We start from the raw sequence: 20,299 nt of genomic DNA, 5'->3' as shown, positions 1-20,299 counted from the left end.
AGTTTATGCTTGAGCATGGTTTCCAGATTTAATTTTTTCTAGCGCATATACATTGGTAAGTAAGAGTTCAATCCTTGAAAAGCTCTGTTGGAGGTCGAGTTCCCTCTTCTGCACAGAGAGAATCTTGGGCCATTTCTGCTGCGGTCTCCCATTCTTCTCCTGCCGCAGTGGAACCTGCTCAGCTGAGACGTCGGTCTTTGCGTCTGGCTCAGTCTCACTCTATGCTTAGGCTTGCTGTTGCTTTTCCAGCTTTTGCCATTAAAGCCAGTGCTGGGCAGCAGCGAGCGGATGTTTTTGGGACTAAGTCTTGCTTTTTCCCTTCTGAGCATGCCCAGGGTGAGATCTCCCATTGGAGATCGAGGGTCACATGCTCAGATGCTGCAGCGGTTCCCATTGGTCCTCCTGGAAGGTCCTGAAGGTGCTAACTTCTGTGGCATCTTCCCATTGGTCCTTTATTGGAAGGTCCTGAACGTGCTGCAGCTATATAAGCTTCGCATGACCGCACGGCCATGCGCTAGTGTACAATTGTATACGTGTGTTTGTTGATGAGTGCAAGTCGTTCATTAAATACCCCTACCCTATTGTATGACTGTTCGCGTAAGGTGTATGGCTGCTATTTAGCGCCCGACTATCCTCTCAACGTGTTACACACGAATCAGCGTCTATTGCTGTGACCGCCAGTGTGGCGCCACGCGCCAGTAGTGCGCTTCCTAACCCACATCCGGATGCTTAGTGGTGTCTGCCAGCGCGGCACAGTTCGCACTTCAGTGCTCTAACTATTTCTATCAGTTATCTAACACACCCAGTTGCGGTGTTGTGCGCAAGTAGTGTGAACGGACTTCAACCCTGAGTCTTGGGATTGAGTTCGCTGACCCCTTGCTTGCACTCATTAGTGCGGTAATGCGGACCTGTGGCTTTACAGGGTTCCCTTCCACCGCCATATAGCGCTGCCATTTACTAGCAGCAGGTTTTCACCAGCACGGTGGACCCCGGACTGCGAACGCACCAATACTATTTCAGCTTATACTTGGTGCGTTCCGCCAGTCCCTAACAAGCTCTTTTATGCCTATTAGAATAAAATGTATACTTTTCTGACATTGAGTTTAAACACCTAAAGAAGTTATAGAAGTCTTCTTTGTGTAGCCATTTATTTAAATAGTTTTTTGGATTTCTTATTGTTGAAGTTGAGTCTATACTTTCATCTCGAACTGCATTGAAATCTCCAAATATTAATTTTTCCCATTTTTGGATTCCTATCATTTTTCCTACTACTTTGTTTAAGAATGTGATCTGACTTTTGTTAGATGCATAAATATTGATTATTGTGTACATTGTATTGTCAATTGTACAGGCCAAAATTATGAACCTGCCTTCATTATCAATTATTTGGTCTATGATTTGAAAATTAATAGCATTTTTTATAATCAGCATGACTCCTGCCTTTCTTTCATAGTTACAAGATGATATAATGTGTGGAAAGTCTTTGTGAATTTGGGGCTTTTCCCCTGAGCAAATTTAATTTATTGTAAGCCAGTTAAATCTGCACTGGATTCTTTAATTTCTTTCCACAATATATGTTTTTTATGCGGGCTAATCAAACCCTTTACATTTATTGATAAAAAACTTACTTTCATTAATTTTTTTTATCCCTCTGGGTTCTCAGGTGCCTGGAAAGTACTCCTCCTAATTTGTGTAATACAAAGCAAAACAAAACAGTCCAACAAAATTAAGTGTTATGTATTAATATTACTGATAGTAAAAAAAAACTTTAGCACAACCACAATATATTCCATGATGGTATAAGAGAAAAAATCTGTTAACACTAACTCTATTGACTCCAGGTGGTACCAAATAGATGAAAAAAAAAACTAAAAGTTAATGGCTCACAACCTCTGGGTGCACAGTTCTGGCATTTTTCCTGGAAAAAGAATAAATGTGCATTGAAGAAAATATAAAGGATATTTGTTGGCTCCTGGATCCTTGTAAATCTTCACCACAGGTTGGGCTTGGGAGACCCCTAATATATGTAAATTCTAAAAGATTTGGCTTTATGATTCATGCTGTTGGAGGTTGAATTCTTCTGTCACTTGAAGGTCGGTAGTTCTTTCTAGGGTTGAGCGACCTTGACCTTTTTAGAGTCGAGTCGTGTTTCGCGAAACCCGACTATCTTAGAAGTCGAGTCGAGTGGAATCGGCCGATTATGGCGAAAAGTCGGGTATCGCCCGAAACACGAAACCCAATGCAAGTCAATGGGGGAGCATAGTCGGCAGTGAGTGGAGGCCAGGAAAACACCTACACTGCCCATTTTAATGGCAAAAACATCCATTCTTGTTACAGAAGCTTGTCAATCGTAATTTACCTTATAATAATTGGAAGGCATTTGAAATTGGGGGTCATTTGGCTAAAGTTGTGGGGGGTAGGGCTGGTTCAAGTAATTAGTGGGCCCAGTAAATCTGGACCACGCCACGGCAGTGGAGCAGGGAGAGGTAAGTATTTCAACTTTGCAAGTGCTGTGATCCTGAGCAAGCAGGGGGGGCCCACTCGTTGGCATTGGCACTGGCACAGGGCCCCTCAAAGTACAGCGGTGTGTTTGCACGGCGGGGGCGCCTCCCACCGGCAGCAACACTTTTGCGTACTATGAGAGGCCCTGTGCCAGTGACGTCGCCAACTAGTATTCCTCCCCCCACCTGATGAAGGAACCTGCACTTTCATCTGCACCTTCCTCTTTGTCCCCGTGTAAGGTGGTATGGTATGCGGGAAGAGGAACCTGACTTTCAGCAGGGTCACAATCTTGCTGTGTAGCGTGCACGGGGAATTTTGCGTTATGGGTCAATGTACCAGCAGACTCATCTATCACTGGCTGGGCAATGGGCAGGATGAGGAGGAAACACAGATATAGGCCCAAAGAATAAAGTTGGCTAAATGCAGTTCAAAATTGGTAACACAGGACTAACCAGGGGGCATTGCAGTGGAGGACAACTGGAATGAGAGGCTGACACAGAGAGTAGGCCCAAATCAGTAAGTAGTCGAAATGCAGTTCAAAATTGGCAACCGTAGTAAACAGGTGGCACAGCTTTGTTCAGTGGAGGAGAACAGCAAGGAGTGGCAGACACCGATAGTAGGCCCCAACCCAACTAGTAGGCCAAATGCAGTCTAACATTAACAACTACTTAACGAGAGCCTGAAAATGGAATTTCAGGACAGGAAACCAGGAGAACAGCAAGGAGTGGCAGACACCGATAGTAGGCCCCAAACCAACTAGTACGCCAAATGCAGTTGTTCCATTTAACCACAATTTAATGAGAGCCTGAAGATAGAAGTTCAGGAAAGGCAACCTGGAGAACACCTTGGAGTGTAACACACCATCTCTCTACACCCCATACCCAATTTGTAGGCCTAATGCAGTGTAGTTTTCAACAACTACTAAACGAGAGTCGGAAGATCGAAGCAATGTGGACGAAACCTGGGGAACACCTTGGAGTGTAACACACCGTCTCTCTACACCCCATACCCAATTTGTAGGCTTAATGCAGTGTAGTTTTCCACAACTACTAAACGAAAGTCGGAAGACCGAAGCAATGTGGACGAAACCTGGGGAACACCTTGGAGTGGAACACACCATCTCTCTACACCCCATACCCAATTTGTAGGCCTAATGCAGTGTAGTTTCCAACAACTACTAAACGAGAGCATGAAGATCGAAGCAATGGACAGGAAACCTGGGGAACACCTTAGAGTGGAACACACCATCTCTCTACACCCCATACCCAATTTGTAGGCCTAATGCAGCGTAGTTTCCAACAACTACTAAACGAGAGCCAGAAGATCGAAGCTCAGGAAAGGCAACCTGGAGAACACCTTGGAGTGGAACACACCATCTCTCTACACCCCATACCCAATTTGTAGGCCTAATGCAGCGTAGTATCCAACAACTACTAAACGAGAGCATGAAGATCGAAGCAATGGAGAGGAAACCTGGGGAACACCTTGGAGTGTAACACACCATCTCTCTACACCCCATACCCAATTTGTAGGCCTAATGCAGTGTAGTTTCCAACAACTACTAAACGAGAGCCGGAAGATCGAAGCTCAGGAAAGGCAACCTGGAGAACACCTTGGAGTGGAACACACCATCTCTCTACACCCCATACCCAATTTGTAGGCCTAATGCAGTGTAGTTTCCAACAACTACTAAACGAGAGCATGAAGATCGAAGCATTGGCGAGGAAACCTGGGGAACACCTTGGAGTGGAACACACCATCTCTGTACACCCCATACCCAATTTGTAGGCCTAATGCAGTGTAGTTTCCAACAACTACTAAACGAGAGCATTAAGATTGAAGCAATGGCGAGGAAACCTGGGGCACACCTTGGGGAGGCAGACACCGTTAGTAGGCCCTACCAAAGTTGTACCCCCAATGCAGTTTTAAAATTCCTAGAGGCTGAAAACAAGATTATTGACGCTCAGCTTTTTTCAAAGGAACACAGCTGAATTGAGTGCCGCAGACAGACACAGGTAGTAGGACTTAAACCAAAAATGTGGCTCACTGCAGCTTAAAAAAGTTACAGGGGTACACAAGCAGCAGTGCTCTGGGCAGTGGAGGACAATTTCAATAGTGGACCGCAGACAGACTTTGTACGCCTACTATTAAAAAAAGGATGCTCTATGCAATTAAAAATAGGTTCCAGGGGTCCACGGGCAGCAGTGGTGTGGTCAGTGGATGAGTATTGGAAGGAGGGACCGCAGAAAGGCGTAGTAGGCCTAACATAACAAAATTAGGCTGTAGACACTGTAAAATTGGTTCCAGGGGTACACGGGTAGCAGTGGTGTGGTCAGCGGAGGAAAATTGGAATTAGGGACTGTAGACAGACTTTGTAGGCTGTCCCCTGTTGACCATGCATCCAACACATTAACCCAGTGCGCCGTAATGGACACGTAACTTTTTGTGGACATGCCTACTGGTCCATTCGTCTCTTGTCAGGTGCACCTTTCTACTGTTTGATTGCCTGAGTGCTATGACAATGCAGACTTTTTCATGCCGGTGGAGGGCTGGGATGGCTTTTCTCGCAAAAGAAATGTCGACTGGGTAGCTTGAACCGTTGCACAGCGTAGTTCATCTGGGCTTTCTAGATATAAAACAAAGAAAAAAAGGAGGCTACATGCACTTTCAGCTGGGTTCCAGGGTTACACGGCCAGCATTGGTCTGGTCAGTGGAGAACTATTGGAAGGAAGGACCGCAGACACGCTTCGAAGGCCTAACATAATAACAGATGGCTGTAGGCAATTTTAAATTGGTTCCAGGGGTACACGGGCAGCAGTGGTGTGGTCACTGGAGGCCTAGTAGAAGGAGTGACCGCAGACAGGCATCGAAGGCCTAACATAATAACACATGGCTGTAGGCAATTTTAAATTGGTTCCGTGGGTACACGGGCAGCAGTGGTGTGGTCAGTGGAGGCCTAGTGGAAGGAGTGACCGCAAACAGGCATCGAAGGCCTAACATAATAACACATGGCTGTAGGCAATTTTAAATTGGTTCCAGGGGAACACGGGCAGCAGTGGCCTCGTCAGTGTAGTAGAAGTAGAAAGAACGGACCGCAGACAGGCATCGAAGGCCTAAAATAAAAATATTGGGCTGGCTGTAGGCAATTTTAAATTGGTTCCAGGGGTACATGGGCAGCAGTGGTGTGGTCAGTGGAGGCCTAGTGGAAGGAGTGACCGCAAGACAGGCATCGAAGGCCTAACATAATAACACATGGCTGTTGGCAATTTTAAATTGGTTCCGTGGGTACACGGGCAGCAGTGGTGTGGTCAGTGGAGGCCTAGTGGAAGGAGTGACCGCAAACAGGCATCGAAGGCCTAACATAATAACACATGGCTGTTGGCAATTTTAAATTGGTTCCAGGGGAACACGGGCAGCAGTGGCCTGGTCAGTGTAGTAGTAGTAGAAAGAACGGACCGCAGACAGGCATCGAAGGCCTAAAATAAAAAAATTGGGCTGGCTGTAGGCAATTTTAAATTGGTTCCAGGGGTACACGGGCAGCAGTGGTGTGGTCAGTGGAGGCCTAGTGGAAGGAGTGACCGCAGACAGGCATCGAAGGCCTAACATAATAACACATGGCTGTAGGCAATTTTAAATTGGTTCCGTGGGTACACGGGCAGCAGTGGTGTGGTCAGTGGAGGCCTAGTGGAAGGAGTGACTGCAAACAGGCATCGAAGGCCTAAAATAAAAAAATTGGGCTGGCTGTAGGCAATTTTAAATTGGTTCCAGGGGTACACGGGCAGCAGTGGTGTGGTCAGTGGAGGCCTAGTGGAAGGAGTGACCGCAGACAGGCATCGAAGGCCTAACATAATAACACATGGCTGTAGGCAATTTTAAATTGGTTCCGTGGGTACACGGGCAGCAGTGGTGTGGTCAGTGGAGGCCTAGTGGAAGGAGTGACCGCAAACAGGCATCGAAGGCCTAACATAATAACACATGGCTGTAGGCAATTTTAAATTGGTTCCAGGGGAACACGGGCAGCAGTGGCCTGGTCAGTGTAGTAGTAGTAGAAAGAACGGACCGCAGACAGGCATCAAAGGCCTAAAATAAAAAAATTGGGCTGGCTGTAGGCAATTTTAAATTGGTTCCAGGGGTACACGGGCAGCAGTGGTGTGGTCAGTGGAGGCCTAGTGGAAGGAGTGACCGCAGACAGGCATCGAAGGCCAAACATAATAACAGATGGCTGTAGGCAATTTTAAATTGGTTCCAGGGGTACACGGGCAGCAGTGGTGTGGTCAGTGGAGGCTTAGTGGAAGGAGGGACCGCAGACAGGCTTCGAAGGCCTAACATAAAAAAATAGGGCTGTTGGCAATTTAAAATTAGTTCCAGGGGTACACGGGCAGCAGTACAATGGTCAGTGGAGGCCTAGTGGAAGGAGGGACCGCAGACAGGCTTCAAAGGCCTAACATAACAAAAATGTCAATACAATGGTATTGTCAGTGCCAGGCATTGAAGGATGTCAGCGCATAGACTAAACATTGGTGGAGCTGTGAGAGATAATTTTGCAAGTGGTAGAGCACTGTTTGAGCTGGGGGGGGGAAACTGTCTTGTGGCCGGCGGTACAGGCCCAGGGCCCCTCATATTACAACGGTGTGTCTGACGTTGGGTGCGCACCACCACCGCCAGAGACACTTTATTGTACTATGAGGGACCCAGTGGCAGTGCCGTCGACCAAAAGCGGGCACACCCACCTCTTCAGACAAACAGCACTCTCACGGGTGCTGGCGCCAAGTGGCGATACCACGGCCCTGTGTGGGGAGTTTGGCCATTTAGTGAGGTGTAAACATGTCGTATGCTGGACAATCTGGTGCAGAAAATTACGAGATTGGAAAAGTCATTCAGAATAGTCCACAGGCAAGACCTTTTCATAGGAAAGCTAGGTGTCAGCCAGGCAAGGTGGGGCAAAAGATTTCGAAATCCAGTTGTGGTTCATTTTAATGAAGGTTAGATCATCTACATTTTGGGTAGCCAGACGAGTCCTTTTTTCTGTTAGTATTGAACCTGCAGCACTGAATACTCTTTCTGATAGGACACTAGCTGCCGGGCAAGCAAGCTCCTGCAATGCATATTCTGCCAATTCTGGCCAGGTGTCTAATTTGGATGCCCAGTAATCAAATGGGAATGACGGTTGAGGGAGAACGTTGATAAGGGATGAAAAATAGTTTGTAACCATACTGGACAAATGTTGTCTCCTGTCACTTTGAATTGATGCTGCAGTACCTGTCCTGTCTGCGGTCATAGCAAAATCACTCCACAACCTGGTCAGAAAACCCCTCTGGCCAACGCCACTTCTGATTTCTGCCCCTCTAACACCTCTGGTCTGCTGGCCCCTGCAGCTCGTGTGAGAACAATCACGGGCGCTGTGTGCAGGGAATGCCAGAAGCAAACGGTCAACAAGAGTTGATTATTTCCAAGTTGTCATGTGGCATTATATTTTGCAATTTGCCTTTATAGCGAGGATCAAGGAGGCAGGCCAACCAGTAATCGTCATCGTTCATCATTTTAGTAATGCGTGTGTCCCTTTTGAGGATACGTAAGGCATAATCCGCCATGTGGGCCAAAGTTCCAGTTCTCAAATCTGCGGTTGTGCTTGGTTGAGGGGCAGTTTCAGGCAAATCCACGTCACTTGTGTCCCTCCAAAAATCAGAACCCGGCCTTGCCGCGCCAACAATTTCCAGTGGCCCCGGAAAAGCTTCCTCATTAAAAATATAATCATCCCCATCATCCTCCTCGTCCTCCTCCTCCTCCTCTTCGCCCGCTACCTCGTCCTGTACATTTCCCTGGCCAGACAATGGCTGACTGTCATCAAGGCTTTCCTCTTCCTCAGCTGCAGACGCCTGATCCTTTATGTGCGTCAAACTTTGCATCAGCAGACGCATTAGGGGGATGCTCATGCTTATTATGGCGTTGTCTGCACTAACCAGCCGTGTGCATTCCTCAAAACACTGAAGGACTTGACACATGTCTTGAATCTTCGACCACTGCACACCTGACAACTCCATGTCTGCCATCCTACTGCCTGCCCGTGTATGTGTATCCTCCCACAAAAACATAACAGCCCGCCTCTGTTCGCAGAGTCTCTGAAGCATGTGCAGTGTTGAGTTCCACCTTGTTGCAACGTCTATGATTAGGCGATGCTGGGGAAGGTTCAAAAAACGCTGATAGGTCTGCATACGGCTGGAGTGTACGGGCGAACGGCGGATATGTGAGCAAAGTCCACGCACTTTGAGGAGCAGGTCGGATAACCCCGGATAACTTTTCAGGAAGCACTGCACCACCAGGTTTAAGGTGTGAGCCAGGCAAGGAATGTGTTTCAGTTGGGAAAGGGAGATGGCAGCCATGAAATTCCTTCCGTTATCACTCACTACCTTGCCTGCCTCAAGATCTACAGTGCCCAGCCACGACTGCGTTTCTTTCTGCAAGAACTTGGACAGAACTTCCGCGGTGTGTCTGTTGTCGCCCAAACACTTCATTGCCAATACAGCCTGCTGACGTTTGCCAGTAGCTGCCCCATAATGGGAGACCTGGTGTGCAACAGTGGCAGCTGCGGATGGAGTGGTTGTGCGACTGCGGTCTGTGGACGAGCTCTCGCTTCTGCAGGAGGACGAGGAGGAGGAGGAGGGGGTGCGAACGGCTACAGCCAACTGTTTCCTAGACCGTGGGCTAGGCAGAACTGTCCCAAACTTGCTGTCCCCTGTGGACCCTGCATCCACAACATTCACCCAGTGTGCCGTGATGGACAGGTAACTGTTATGTTTGCTAATGACAGGTGTTATGAAGGCAATCCAGAAACACAGTGTGCTTAGCGATCAGAGCGCACACAGTGATCTGACAAATACCCAAAAATACAAGAACGAGCTCTGAGACGTGGAAACTCTGTAGACTGCACACCTGATCCTATCCTAAACACAACTAAAAGCGGCTGTGGATTGCGCCTAACAACTACCTAGTCAACTCGGCACAGCCTAAGAAACTAGCTAGCCTGAAGATAGAAAAATAGGCCTGACTTGCCCCAGAGAAATTCCCCAAAGGAAAAGGCAGCCCCCCACATATAATGACTGTGAGTAAGATGAAAAGACAAAACGTAGGGATGAAATAGATTCAGCAAAGTGGGGCCCAATATTCTAGGACAGAGCGAGGACAGTAAAGCGAGCTTTGCAGTCTACAAAAAACCCTAAAGCAAAACCACGCAAAGGGGGCAAAAAAAAACCACCGTGCCGAACTAACGGCACGGCGGTACACCCTTTGCGTCTCGGAGCTTCCAGCAAAACAAAAGACAAGCTGGACAGAAAAAAAGCAACAAAAAAGCAAAAAGCACTTAGCTATACAGAGCAGCAGGTCACAGGAACAATCAGGAGAAGCTCAGATCCAACACTGAAACACTGACAAGGAGCAAGGATAGCAGCATCAGGCAGAGTTAAGTAATGAAGCAGTTAACGAGCTCACCAGAACACCTGAGGGAGGAAGCTCAGAAGCTGCAGTACCACTTGTGACCACAGGAGTGAATTCAGCCACAGAATTCACAACAGTACCCCCCCCTTGAGGAGGGGTCACCGAACCCTCACCAGAGCCCCCAGGCCGACCAGGATGAGCCGCATGAAAGGCACGAACAAGATCGGAAGCATGAACATCAGAGGCAAAAACCCAGGAATTATCTTCCTGAGCATAACCCTTCCATTTAACCAGATACTGGAGTTTCCGTCTAGAAACACGAGAATCCAAAATCTTCTCCACAATATACTCCAATTCCCCCTCCACCAAAACCGGGGCATGAGGCTCAACAGATGGAACCATAGGTGCCACGTATCTCCGCAACAACGACCTATGGAATACATTATGTATGGAAAAGGAGTCTGGGAGGGTCAAACGAAAAGACACAGGATTGAGAACCTCAGAAATCCTATACGGACCAATAAAACGAGGCTTAAATTTAGGAGAGGAAACCTTCATAGGAATATGACGAGGAGATAACCAAACCAGATCCCCAACACGAAGTCGGGGACCCACACGGCGTCTGCGATTAGCGAAAAGTTGAGCTTTCTCCTGGGACAAGATCAAATTGTCCACTACCTGAGTCCAGATCTGCTGCAACCTATCCACCACAGAATCCACACCAGGACAGTCCGAAGACTCAACCTGTCCTGAAGAGAAACGAGGATGGAACCCAGAATTGCAAAAAAATGGAGAAACCAAGGTAGCCGAGCTGGCCCGATTATTAAGGGCGAACTCAGCCAATGGCAAAAAGGACACCCAATCATCCTGGTCTGCAGAAACAAAACATCTCAGATTTGTTTCCAAGGTCTGATTGGTTCGTTCGGTCTGGCCATTAGTCTGAGGATGGAAAGCCGAGGAAAAGGATAGGTCAATGCCCATCCTACCACAAAAGGCTCGCCAAAACCTTGAAACAAACTGGGAACCTCTGTCAGAAACAATATTCTCAGGAATGCCATGCAACCGAACCACATGCTGAAAGAACAAAGGTACCAAATCAGAGGAGGAAGGCAATTTAGCCAAGGGCACCAGATGGACCATTTTAGAAAAGCGATCACAGACCACCCAAATGACTGACATCTTTTGAGAAACGGGAAGGTCAGAAATGAAATCCATCGAAATATGTGTCCAAGGCCTCTTTGGGACCGGCAAGGGCAAAAGCAACCCACTGGCACGAGAACAGCAGGGCTTAGCCCTAGCACAAATCCCACAGGACTGCACAAAAGTACGTACATCCCGTGACAGAGATGGCCACCAGAAGGATCTAGCCACTAACTCTCTGGTACCAAAGATTCCAGGATGACCAGCCAACACCGAACAATGAAGTTCAGAGATAAGTTTATTAGTCCACCTATCAGGGACGAACAGTTTCTCTGCTGGACAACGATCAGGTTTATTCGCCTGAAATTTTTGCAAATCCCGCCGCAAATCAGGGGAGATGGCAGACACAATGACTCCTTCCTTGAGGATACCCGCTGGCTCAGATAAACCCGGAGAGTCGGGCACAAAACTCCTAGACAGAGCATCCGCCTTCACATTTTTAGAGCCCGGAAGGTACGAAATCACAAAGTCGAAGCGGGCAAAAAATAACAACCAACGGGCCTGTCTAGGATTCAAGCGCTTGGCAGACTCGAGATAAGTCAAGTTCTTATGATCGGTCAATACCACCACGCGATGCTTAGCTCCTTCAAGCCAATGACGCCACTCCTCGAATGCCCACTTCATGGCCAGCAACTCTCGATTGCCCACATCATAATTACGCTCAGCGGGCGAAAACTTCCTGGAAAAGAAAGCACATGGTTTCATCACTGAGCAATCAGAACCTCTCTGTGACAAAACCGCCCCTGCTCCAATCTCAGAAGCATCAACCTCGACCTGGAACGGAAGAGAAACATCTGGCAGGCACAACACAGGGGCAGAACAAAAACGACGCTTCAACTCCTGAAAAGCTTCCACAGCAGCAGAAGACCAATTAACCAAATCAGCACCCTTCTTGGTCAAATCGGTCAATGGTTTGGCAATGCTAGAAAAATTACAGATGAAGCGACGATAAAAATTAGCAAAGCCCAGGAACTTTTGCAGACTTTTCAGAGATGTCGGCTGAATCCAATCCTGGATGGCTTGGACCTTAACTGGATCCATCTCGATAGTGGAAGGGGTAAAGATGAACCCCAAAAATGAAACTTTCTGCACACCGAAGAGACACTTTGATCCCTTCACAAACAAAGAGTTAGCACGCAGGACCTGAAAAACCATTCTGACCTGCTTCACATGAGACTCCCAATCATCTGAGAAGATCAAAATGTCATCCAAGTAAACAATCAGGAATTTATCCAGATACTCACGGAAGATGTCATGCATAAAAGACTGAAACACAGATGGAGCATTGGCAAGTCCGAACGGCATCACTAGATACTCAAAATGACCCTCGGGCGTATTGAATGCAGTTTTCCATTCATCTCCTTGCCTGATTCTCACCAGATTATACGCACCACGAAGATCTATCTTAGTGAACCAACTAGCCCCCTTAATCCGAGCAAACAAGTCAGATAACAATGGCAAGGGATACTGAAATTTAACAGTGATCTTATTAAGAAGGCGGTAATCAATACACGGTCTCAGCGAACCATCCTTCTTGGCTACAAAGAAGAACCCTGCTCCCAGTGGTGATGACGATGGGCGAATATGTCCCTTCTCCAGGGATTCTTTCACATAACTATGCATAGCGGCGTGTTCGGGCACGGATAAATTAAATAATCGACCTTTAGGGAATTTACTACCAGGAATCAAATTGATAGCACAATCACAATCCCTATGCGGAGGTAGAGCATCGGACTTGGGCTCTTCAAATACATCCTGATAATCAGACAAGAACTCTGGGACCTCAGAAGGGGTGGATGACGAAATCGACAAAAATGGAACATCACCATGTACCCCCTGACAACCCCAGCTGGATACCGACATGGAATTCCAATCCAATACTGGATTATGGGTTTGTAGCCATGGCAACCCCAACACGACCACATCATGCAGATTATGCAACACCAGAAAGCGAATAACTTCCTGATGTGCAGGAGCCATGCACATGGTCAGCTGGGCCCAGTATTGAGGTTTATTCTTGGCCAAAGGTGTAGCATCAATTCCTCTCAATGGAATAGGACACCGCAAAGGCTCCAAGAAAAACCCACAACGTTTAGCATAATCCAAATCCATCAGATTCAGGGCAGCGCCCGAATCCACAAACGCCATGACAGAAAACGACGACAAAGAGCATATCAAGGTAATGGACAGAAGGAATTTGGACTGTACAGTACCAATGACGGCAGACCTAGCGGACCGCTTAGTGCGTTTAGGACAATCAGAAATAGCATGAGTGGAATCACCACAGTAGAAACACAGACCATTCAGACGTCTGTATTCCTGCCGTTCAACTCTAGTCATAGTCCTATCGCACTGCATAGGCTCAGGTTTAACCTCAGGCAGTACCGCCAAATGGTGCACAGATTTACGCTCGCGCAAGCGTCGACCGATCTGAATGGCCAAAGACAAAGACTCATTCAAACCAGCAGGCATAGGAAATCCCACCATGACATCTTTAAGAGCCTCAGAGAGACCCTTTCTGAACAAAGCTGCCAGCGCAGATTCATTCCACTGAGTGAGTACTGACCATTTCCTAAATTTCTGACAATATACTTCTATATCATCCTGACCCTGGCACAAAGCCAGCAAATTTTTCTCAGCTTGATCCACTGAATTAGGCTCATCGTACAGCAATCCGAGCGCCAGGAAAAACGCATCGACACTACTCAATGCAGGGTCTCCTGGCGCAAGAGAAAATGCCCAGTCTTGAGGGTCGCCGCGCAAAAAAGAAATAATAATCAAAACCTGTTGAATAGGATTACCAGAAGAATGAGGTTTCAAGGCCAGAAATAGCTTACAATTATTTTTGAAACTTAGAAACTTAGTTCTATCTCCAAAAAACAAATCAGGAATAGGAATTCTTGGTTCTAACATAGATTTCTGATCAATAGTATCTTGAATTTTTTGTACATTTATAACGAGATTATCCATTGAAGAGCACAGACCCTGAATATCCATGTCCACACCTGTGTCCAGAATCACCCAAATGTCTAGGGGAAAAAAAAAAGTGCAAGAGTAAAGATAGAAAGGGGCGCACCAATATATAATGTCACAGTCACCATCAAGGGGTGCAATACTTAGTCTATAAATAGAACAGGACAAACGAAAAGAGAAAGGGTAGACTAAAAATAGTATGCACAACCCAAAATATAGAGACAATCGGTAGTACTATAAAGCAAAACACCTTTATTAAACACCTCAAAAAACATGTTAAAAACATTTAAAAACAAATGTACAAATCCCTATACCCATCATATCCCATAATAAATGACAATCCCATAATACAATAGGAAAACAGTAATATCCTACCCTAGATGCACCTAGTCACATATGCTATCCTGCAAAAATGTGCCTATACAGGCCGCAAAGGACTCGACCACAATATGTCAGTATCCACTGCTAATAACCAAAAAATGAAACATCCATGCAATACATGGTCCTGAGATTGGAATGTGATAGCATGCTATATAACAGCTGTGGATACAACCTGTCCTGCGTCAATTCTGGTATATGGAGATGCCGCAATGTCAAAGGGCACAGAGCACCACAAGGGTTAAATCCACATAGAGCCAGGGAACATAACAGCCCCAAAATGGCCCTGAGGTAGGAGAAGGATAAGGTGGGAGCGCACCCCACGCGTATCGCTGCCTCCGCAGCTTCGTCAGGGGAAGTGAAACTAAAGGTGCAACAGTGTGTGCTTAAATAATAAATCCAATAAGGTAAATTGCATACCGGTGTGGGAGAGAGAGAGAGAGGTAAAAGCCGGAAGACGCCGGCGACGCCATGACGACAGGAACACAATCATAATGAACGGCAATCCTAGAGCGTCCAAAGGGTCACATGCGCACGCGCAAACCGCGGTATTCCATAGGACCACGTTGCGCACGCGCCGTGCCAGCCGGCTAGATGGACACGTCATAGGACACAGGGCAAAGAGAAATGGAATAAAGCCCGAGGACCGGACTAAGCTAGCGAGGCCGGCTAGATGGACACATCATGGGACACAGAGCAGAGGGGGTGGGATAAGGACCAAAAAGCCAGAGAGGGGGGAAGGGAGGGGAAAAAAAAAAAAAAAACACAACAGGTAAAAAGAGGGCAGAGTGTGCATGTTGCAGCAAGACACAGAGGCACAAGATATCCACCCGCAGAATGCCGGGAGATATCACAATCATAGACATATACTAGTGATTAAAGGCAAAACCGCCAAAGGACACAAAAAGACAGGGCATATAAAGCCACCCAGAAAACCTGAAAGGGAGAAAGGAATATTATTATTGTTGGCAAGTGCACAGGTATAAGTGCACGTAAACACCTATACAGCAACCATATACAGTATATAACAATATCAGGCAAAAAACACACACATATATAAATATAAACAGACTGATGTCCCTTGAGTCCGTAAGTATATGTACGAGTATTCTCTCAATGCCGCTATGTAGACGTTTCCGGTCCCCAGCTTATAGTCCCATAGTCGATGAGGCCGACACCATCCAGATCTATACGAGAGAAAGCACTCTTCATCACAAGCCCCTTCCGACTTGCCAATCTCAAATGCGCATCCGAGCCCATGGTCCATAATAGGAGTTTGCCATAAAATCCGCATTGTAGCTGTGAGAGCAAAATCTCTTCTGCATAAGATGTCCTTCCATTTGCCATAATGGCATGCCGCACATCCACCCTCCAGGGTCCACTTCATTATCTAATGTGTCAAAGACCTCTGCATCCATGTTGGTCCCCACAGTAAGCTTGTAATATCCATATCCCAATTTCCAGGGATGATCATCACCCTTTTGGGTGCGTCCTCAGCCTTCCTGAATGGAGACAAATGCAAAATTAGATATGGGCACCAAATCTGAAGGGAACCAAATCAGACGTCCCAGAAACTAAAAATACCCCAATGAATCTACGCGCCAACTATCCTAGGAACCCCGTGAAGAGCAATTCCTCATTTAGGCCCATGGGTGCGACCGCCTGAAGATCGAAAATCCACCTGGACTCAGCACGCAAGAGATAGTTAGATATATTGCCACCCCTTTCGCCACAGGAAACCCTCTGTAACCCCACAACTTGCAAATCAATGGGTGAACCCCTATGTTTCAGCAAGAAATGCGCCGCCACAGGAGTCAAGATTTTACCTTTGCCTTGGTCCGTAGCCGCCAGGCGTATGGTTGATACGTGTTTTTGAAACCTCTTACGTAGTTCCTGGGATGTTTGCCCTACATAGATCATATTACAAGGGCAAATTAGCACATAAATAACATTTCTGCTCCTGCAGTTGATGTAAGCCTTTAACGCATGTCTGCTGGAGTTCGTGGGGTGTGTAAATATGTCCCGGGTGGGCGTCATAAAGGGGCAGACATTACATTCCCCACAGGGGAATGATCCCTTGAGGACAATACCCCTATTAAGTTTGACCGTGGGCCTAGAAAAATGGCTCCTGGTCAACAACTGCCTCAGATTCGGGGCTCTTCTAGATGTCAATAACGGCCTATTGCTGATGACTTGTGTGGTTTGCATATCTGTTTGCAAGATCGGCCAATGTCTAGTGAGGATGTGTCTTACCTGCCCCCAGCTGTCATTATAGTCCGTGATGAACCTCGTCTGCGATTCTCGGGAACGACCCACAGGAATCAAAAGTGAGGCCTGATCATGTTGTCTTGCTCGCTGGAAAGCCGTGGCAACCACTCGTTTGGGATAACTCCTCTGTCTGAAGCGGTCCGTCAGATCCCGAGCTTGCATCAGAAAGTCTTGATCCCGAGTGCAATTACGTCTAATGCGTAAAAATTGTCCCGTCGGGACGCCCACCTTCGTGTGCCAAGGGTGAAAACTGTTGAACTCCAAAAGAGCGTTAGTAGCAGTGGGCTTCCGGAAAAGGTCCGTGACCAGCTTGTTCCCTTGTACGAAAATTCTCAGATCCAGAAAGCTAGTCGAACTGTTGGAAATAGAGTGGGTTAAAAAGATATTATGGGGGTTGGAATTGAGGCTGTGGATGAAATCAGTACAACCCTCCCTGCTGCCCGACCAAATAAAGAATAAGTCATCGATATAGCGATGCCAATTCCGGACATGATGTTGATATGCCAGGGATGGGTACACAAACACCTCCTCCCACCAACCTAAGAAGATGTTTGCGTAGGTTGGTGCACATTTCGCCCCCATTGCCACTCCAGCTGTCTGTAAATAAAATGTTCTGTCAAACAAAAAATAGTTGTGATGAAGAACAAATTTCAGCAGATCCAACAGAAAAGAATCATGCCCCCGATCTGAGTGTGACAGTTTGTCTAGGCAAAAAGTAACCGCATGCAGGCCATCACTATGCTTGATGTTGGAGTACAAAGACTCCACATCACAAGTTACCAGGTAGAATTCTCCCGGCAGTTCTATCCGTCCACAGACCTCAATAAAATGGGCAGAATCCCTTATAAAGGAGGGCAAGGCCGTGACTATTGGCTGGAAGAAGAAGTCCAAATACTCACTTGCCCGCTCGCAGATACTCCCAATGCTAGAAACAATCGGCCTTCCTGGTGGTTTCTTCTCGTCTTTATGTATCTTCGGCAACATATAAAATGTTGCCGTGACCGGATGTTCCACCCATAAATATTTTTTCTCTTGGGGCGAGATAATGCCGAAACTTAGCGTCCTGCAGAGTAAAGAGTCAAATTTAGACGCAAACACTGCCGTGGGATCTGAAGGTAATTTTTGATAGCATCTGGGGTTAGTGAGCTGTCTATTGGCCTCCTCTAAATATGCTTCAATTGACCACAGCACCACATTGCCCCCCTTATCCGCCTCTTTAATCACAAATTCCTTGTTGCTTTGTAAGTCCCGCAAGGCCCGTTTTTCGGCAAGATTAAGGTTAGAGGATCTACCCACCTGTGTTGGCATTGCCAGAATGTCTCGTTTCACCAGCTCAAAGAATATCTTGATTGCGGGTACCAAGGAAAAGGAAGGCGTTTTAAGGGATCTATTTCTGCCAGGGAACTTTCTTCTGGTACACCCTGATTCGTTCTCCTCCAGTAGGGCTAGTAGATCTTGAAAGGCTTGGCGCTCATCCTCAGGTATTGATTGTAGAATATCCGGTTTTTTGTAGATAACCTGAAATGTGAGGTTCCTACAAAACAAATAGAGGTCCTTAACTAAAGTAAATTTGTCGGCCGTATGTGTGGGAGCAAAAGTTAAACCCCTCTTCAGGACGGCAAGTTCCACCGCAGTAAGTTCATATTTAGAAAGATTTATTACCTGGAGGGTGGATGTAGAGGCTCCAGAGGTCTGTTCCGTATCAGGGGGGGAGGAGGCTTGATTTATTTCCGTCTGGTTGAGTATTTGTGGGGGTAAGTCGGATTGTGGTCCCTGTGGCGCGTTATGCGTTTTCTTGTTCCCCCTCCGTCTCCTCCCACGCCTGGTCCGTGGTCTACCTCGCTTCCGGTGGAAGATAAAAAATCATCACTAGAGCTTTCTTCACCACGAGGTAGAGAGGTGGATATTGTAGTTGCTGTCACGGAACCATGGCCATAGGTTCTAGTACGGCGTGGGTTACCCCTGTGCGTCCATCTATACACTGCATTTTGCTCAAAATCAGTCCTGTCCCTAAGAAGTTTTTTACGCTTCCTGCTCGTCACCTCTACCTCATATTTGTCCAAGGTCTCTTTAAGTGTGGTCTTGAAGGTATGCACCTGTGTCCCTTCAAATGTGTTCAATTTGGTTTCCAATTCTTTAATGGAGGTCTTGGTCGCCGTAAACAGGTCTCTGTCATGCTCCAATAATAGGTTGATAAGTATATTTGAACAGCGTGTAAGACCCTGTTCCCAAATCTGTTTAAATGATCCTGAGGGTTCCCAAGCTGGAAATATGGAGACCCTCAAACCACGAGGTATCAAACCTAATTTCAAATACTCTTCTAGACTCCTCATGTTCCACCAGAGTCTAATCCCTGTCTTATGTGCCCTCATCAATTCTGAGCACACATTGGAAAAACCTGATTCTGACTCAACAGCAACCGATCCAGAAAGATCAAACACATTGGATGGTTTGGCTAGCCAGGCCGCCTCCCTAGCCTCCCAGTCCATCACCCTAAACCCGAGTATGCAAAAACCAATTTGAAAAAAAAAAAAAAAAAAAAAAAAAAATAATTATATATATAATAATAATAATAATATACAAAATTACGCAAAAATATGCGTGTGCTGCTCCCAAAGAACACCCCGGGACACGGGGCAACAACTAGCACAAGAGTAAAGATAGAAAGGGGCGCACCAATATATAATGTCACAGTCACCATCAAGGGGTGCAATACTTAGTCTATAAATAGAACAGGACAAACGAAAAGAGAAAGGGTAGACTAAAAATAGTATGCACAACCCAAAATATAGAGACAATCGGTAGTACTATAAAGCAAAACACCTTTATTAAACACCTCAAAAAACATGTTAAAAACATTTAAAAACAAATGTACAAATCCCTATACCCATCATATCCCATAATAAATGACAATCCCATAATACAATAGGAAAACAGTAATATCCTACCCTAGATGCACCTAGTCACATATGCTATCCTGCAAAAATGTGCCTATACAGGCCGCAAAGGACTCGACCACAATATGTCAGTATCCACTGCTAATAACCAAAAAATGAAACATCCATGCAATACATGGTCCTGAGATTGGAATGTGATAGCATGCTATATAACAGCTGTGGATACAACCTGTCCTGCGTCAATTCTGGTATATGGAGATGCCGCAATGTCAAAGGGCACAGAGCACCACAAGGGTTAAATCCACATAGAGCCAGGGAACATAACAGCCCCAAAATGGCCCTGAGGTAGGAGAAGGATAAGGTGGGAGCGCACCCCACGCGTATCGCTGCCTCCGCAGCTTCGTCAGGGGAAGTGAAACTAAAGGTGCAACAGTGTGTGCTTAAATAATAAATCCAATAAGGTAAATTGCATACCGGTGTGGGAGAGAGAGAGAGAGGTAAAAGCCGGAAGACGCCGGCGACGCCATGACGACAGGAACACAATCATAATGAACGGCAATCCTAGAGCGTCCAAAGGGTCACATGCGCACGCGCAAACCGCGGTATTCCATAGGACCACGTTGCGCACGCGCCGTGCCAGCCGGCTAGAT

At 46.6% G+C, this 20,299-nt stretch overlaps 1 protein-coding gene across 2 annotated transcripts; it reads right to left on the bottom strand.

Moving 5' to 3' along the window:
- Nucleotides 1-14,704: 14,704 nt before the first annotated feature.
- Nucleotides 14,705-19,250, bottom strand: LOC138657036 (uncharacterized). Of its 2 annotated transcripts, XR_011316999.1 has the most exons (5): nucleotides 18,049-19,250; nucleotides 17,652-17,815; nucleotides 16,738-17,107; nucleotides 16,311-16,391; nucleotides 14,705-15,986 (listed from the first exon to the last, which is right to left on the bottom strand). XR_011316999.1 is itself a non-coding variant. In XM_069744512.1 (3 exons), exons 1-3 carry the CDS (start codon nucleotides 18,058-18,060, stop codon nucleotides 15,978-15,980), a joined length of 1,413 nt encoding a protein of 470 aa, XP_069600613.1. In that variant the 5' UTR covers nucleotides 18,061-19,250; the 3' UTR covers nucleotides 14,705-15,977. The 2 variants fall into 2 exon arrangements, 1 of the variants encoding a protein (XP_069600613.1); XM_069744512.1 differs by having other exon boundaries at nucleotides 16,738-19,250.
- Between the last annotated feature and the right edge of the window lie 1,049 nt (nucleotides 19,251-20,299).

This window comes from Ranitomeya imitator, chromosome 1, assembly GCF_032444005.1.
Source record: "Ranitomeya imitator isolate aRanImi1 chromosome 1, aRanImi1.pri, whole genome shotgun sequence".
Lineage (NCBI taxonomy): Eukaryota > Metazoa > Chordata > Amphibia > Anura > Dendrobatidae > Ranitomeya > Ranitomeya imitator.
Note: the sequence above shows the minus strand (reverse complement) of the source record. Positions and strands in the feature narration are given on the sequence as shown.

Excerpts from the sequence above, each read along its gene's own strand:
- LOC138657036 (XM_069744512.1), bottom strand. The coding sequence starts at position 18,060 with ATGCCAACACAGGTGGGTAGATCCTCTAACCTTAATCTTGCCGAAAAA. Across the intron at positions 16,392-16,737 it reads ATAATGACAGCTGGGGGCAG|GGCAAACATCCCAGGAACTA; the intron begins GTAAGACACATC and ends TGATCTATGTAG.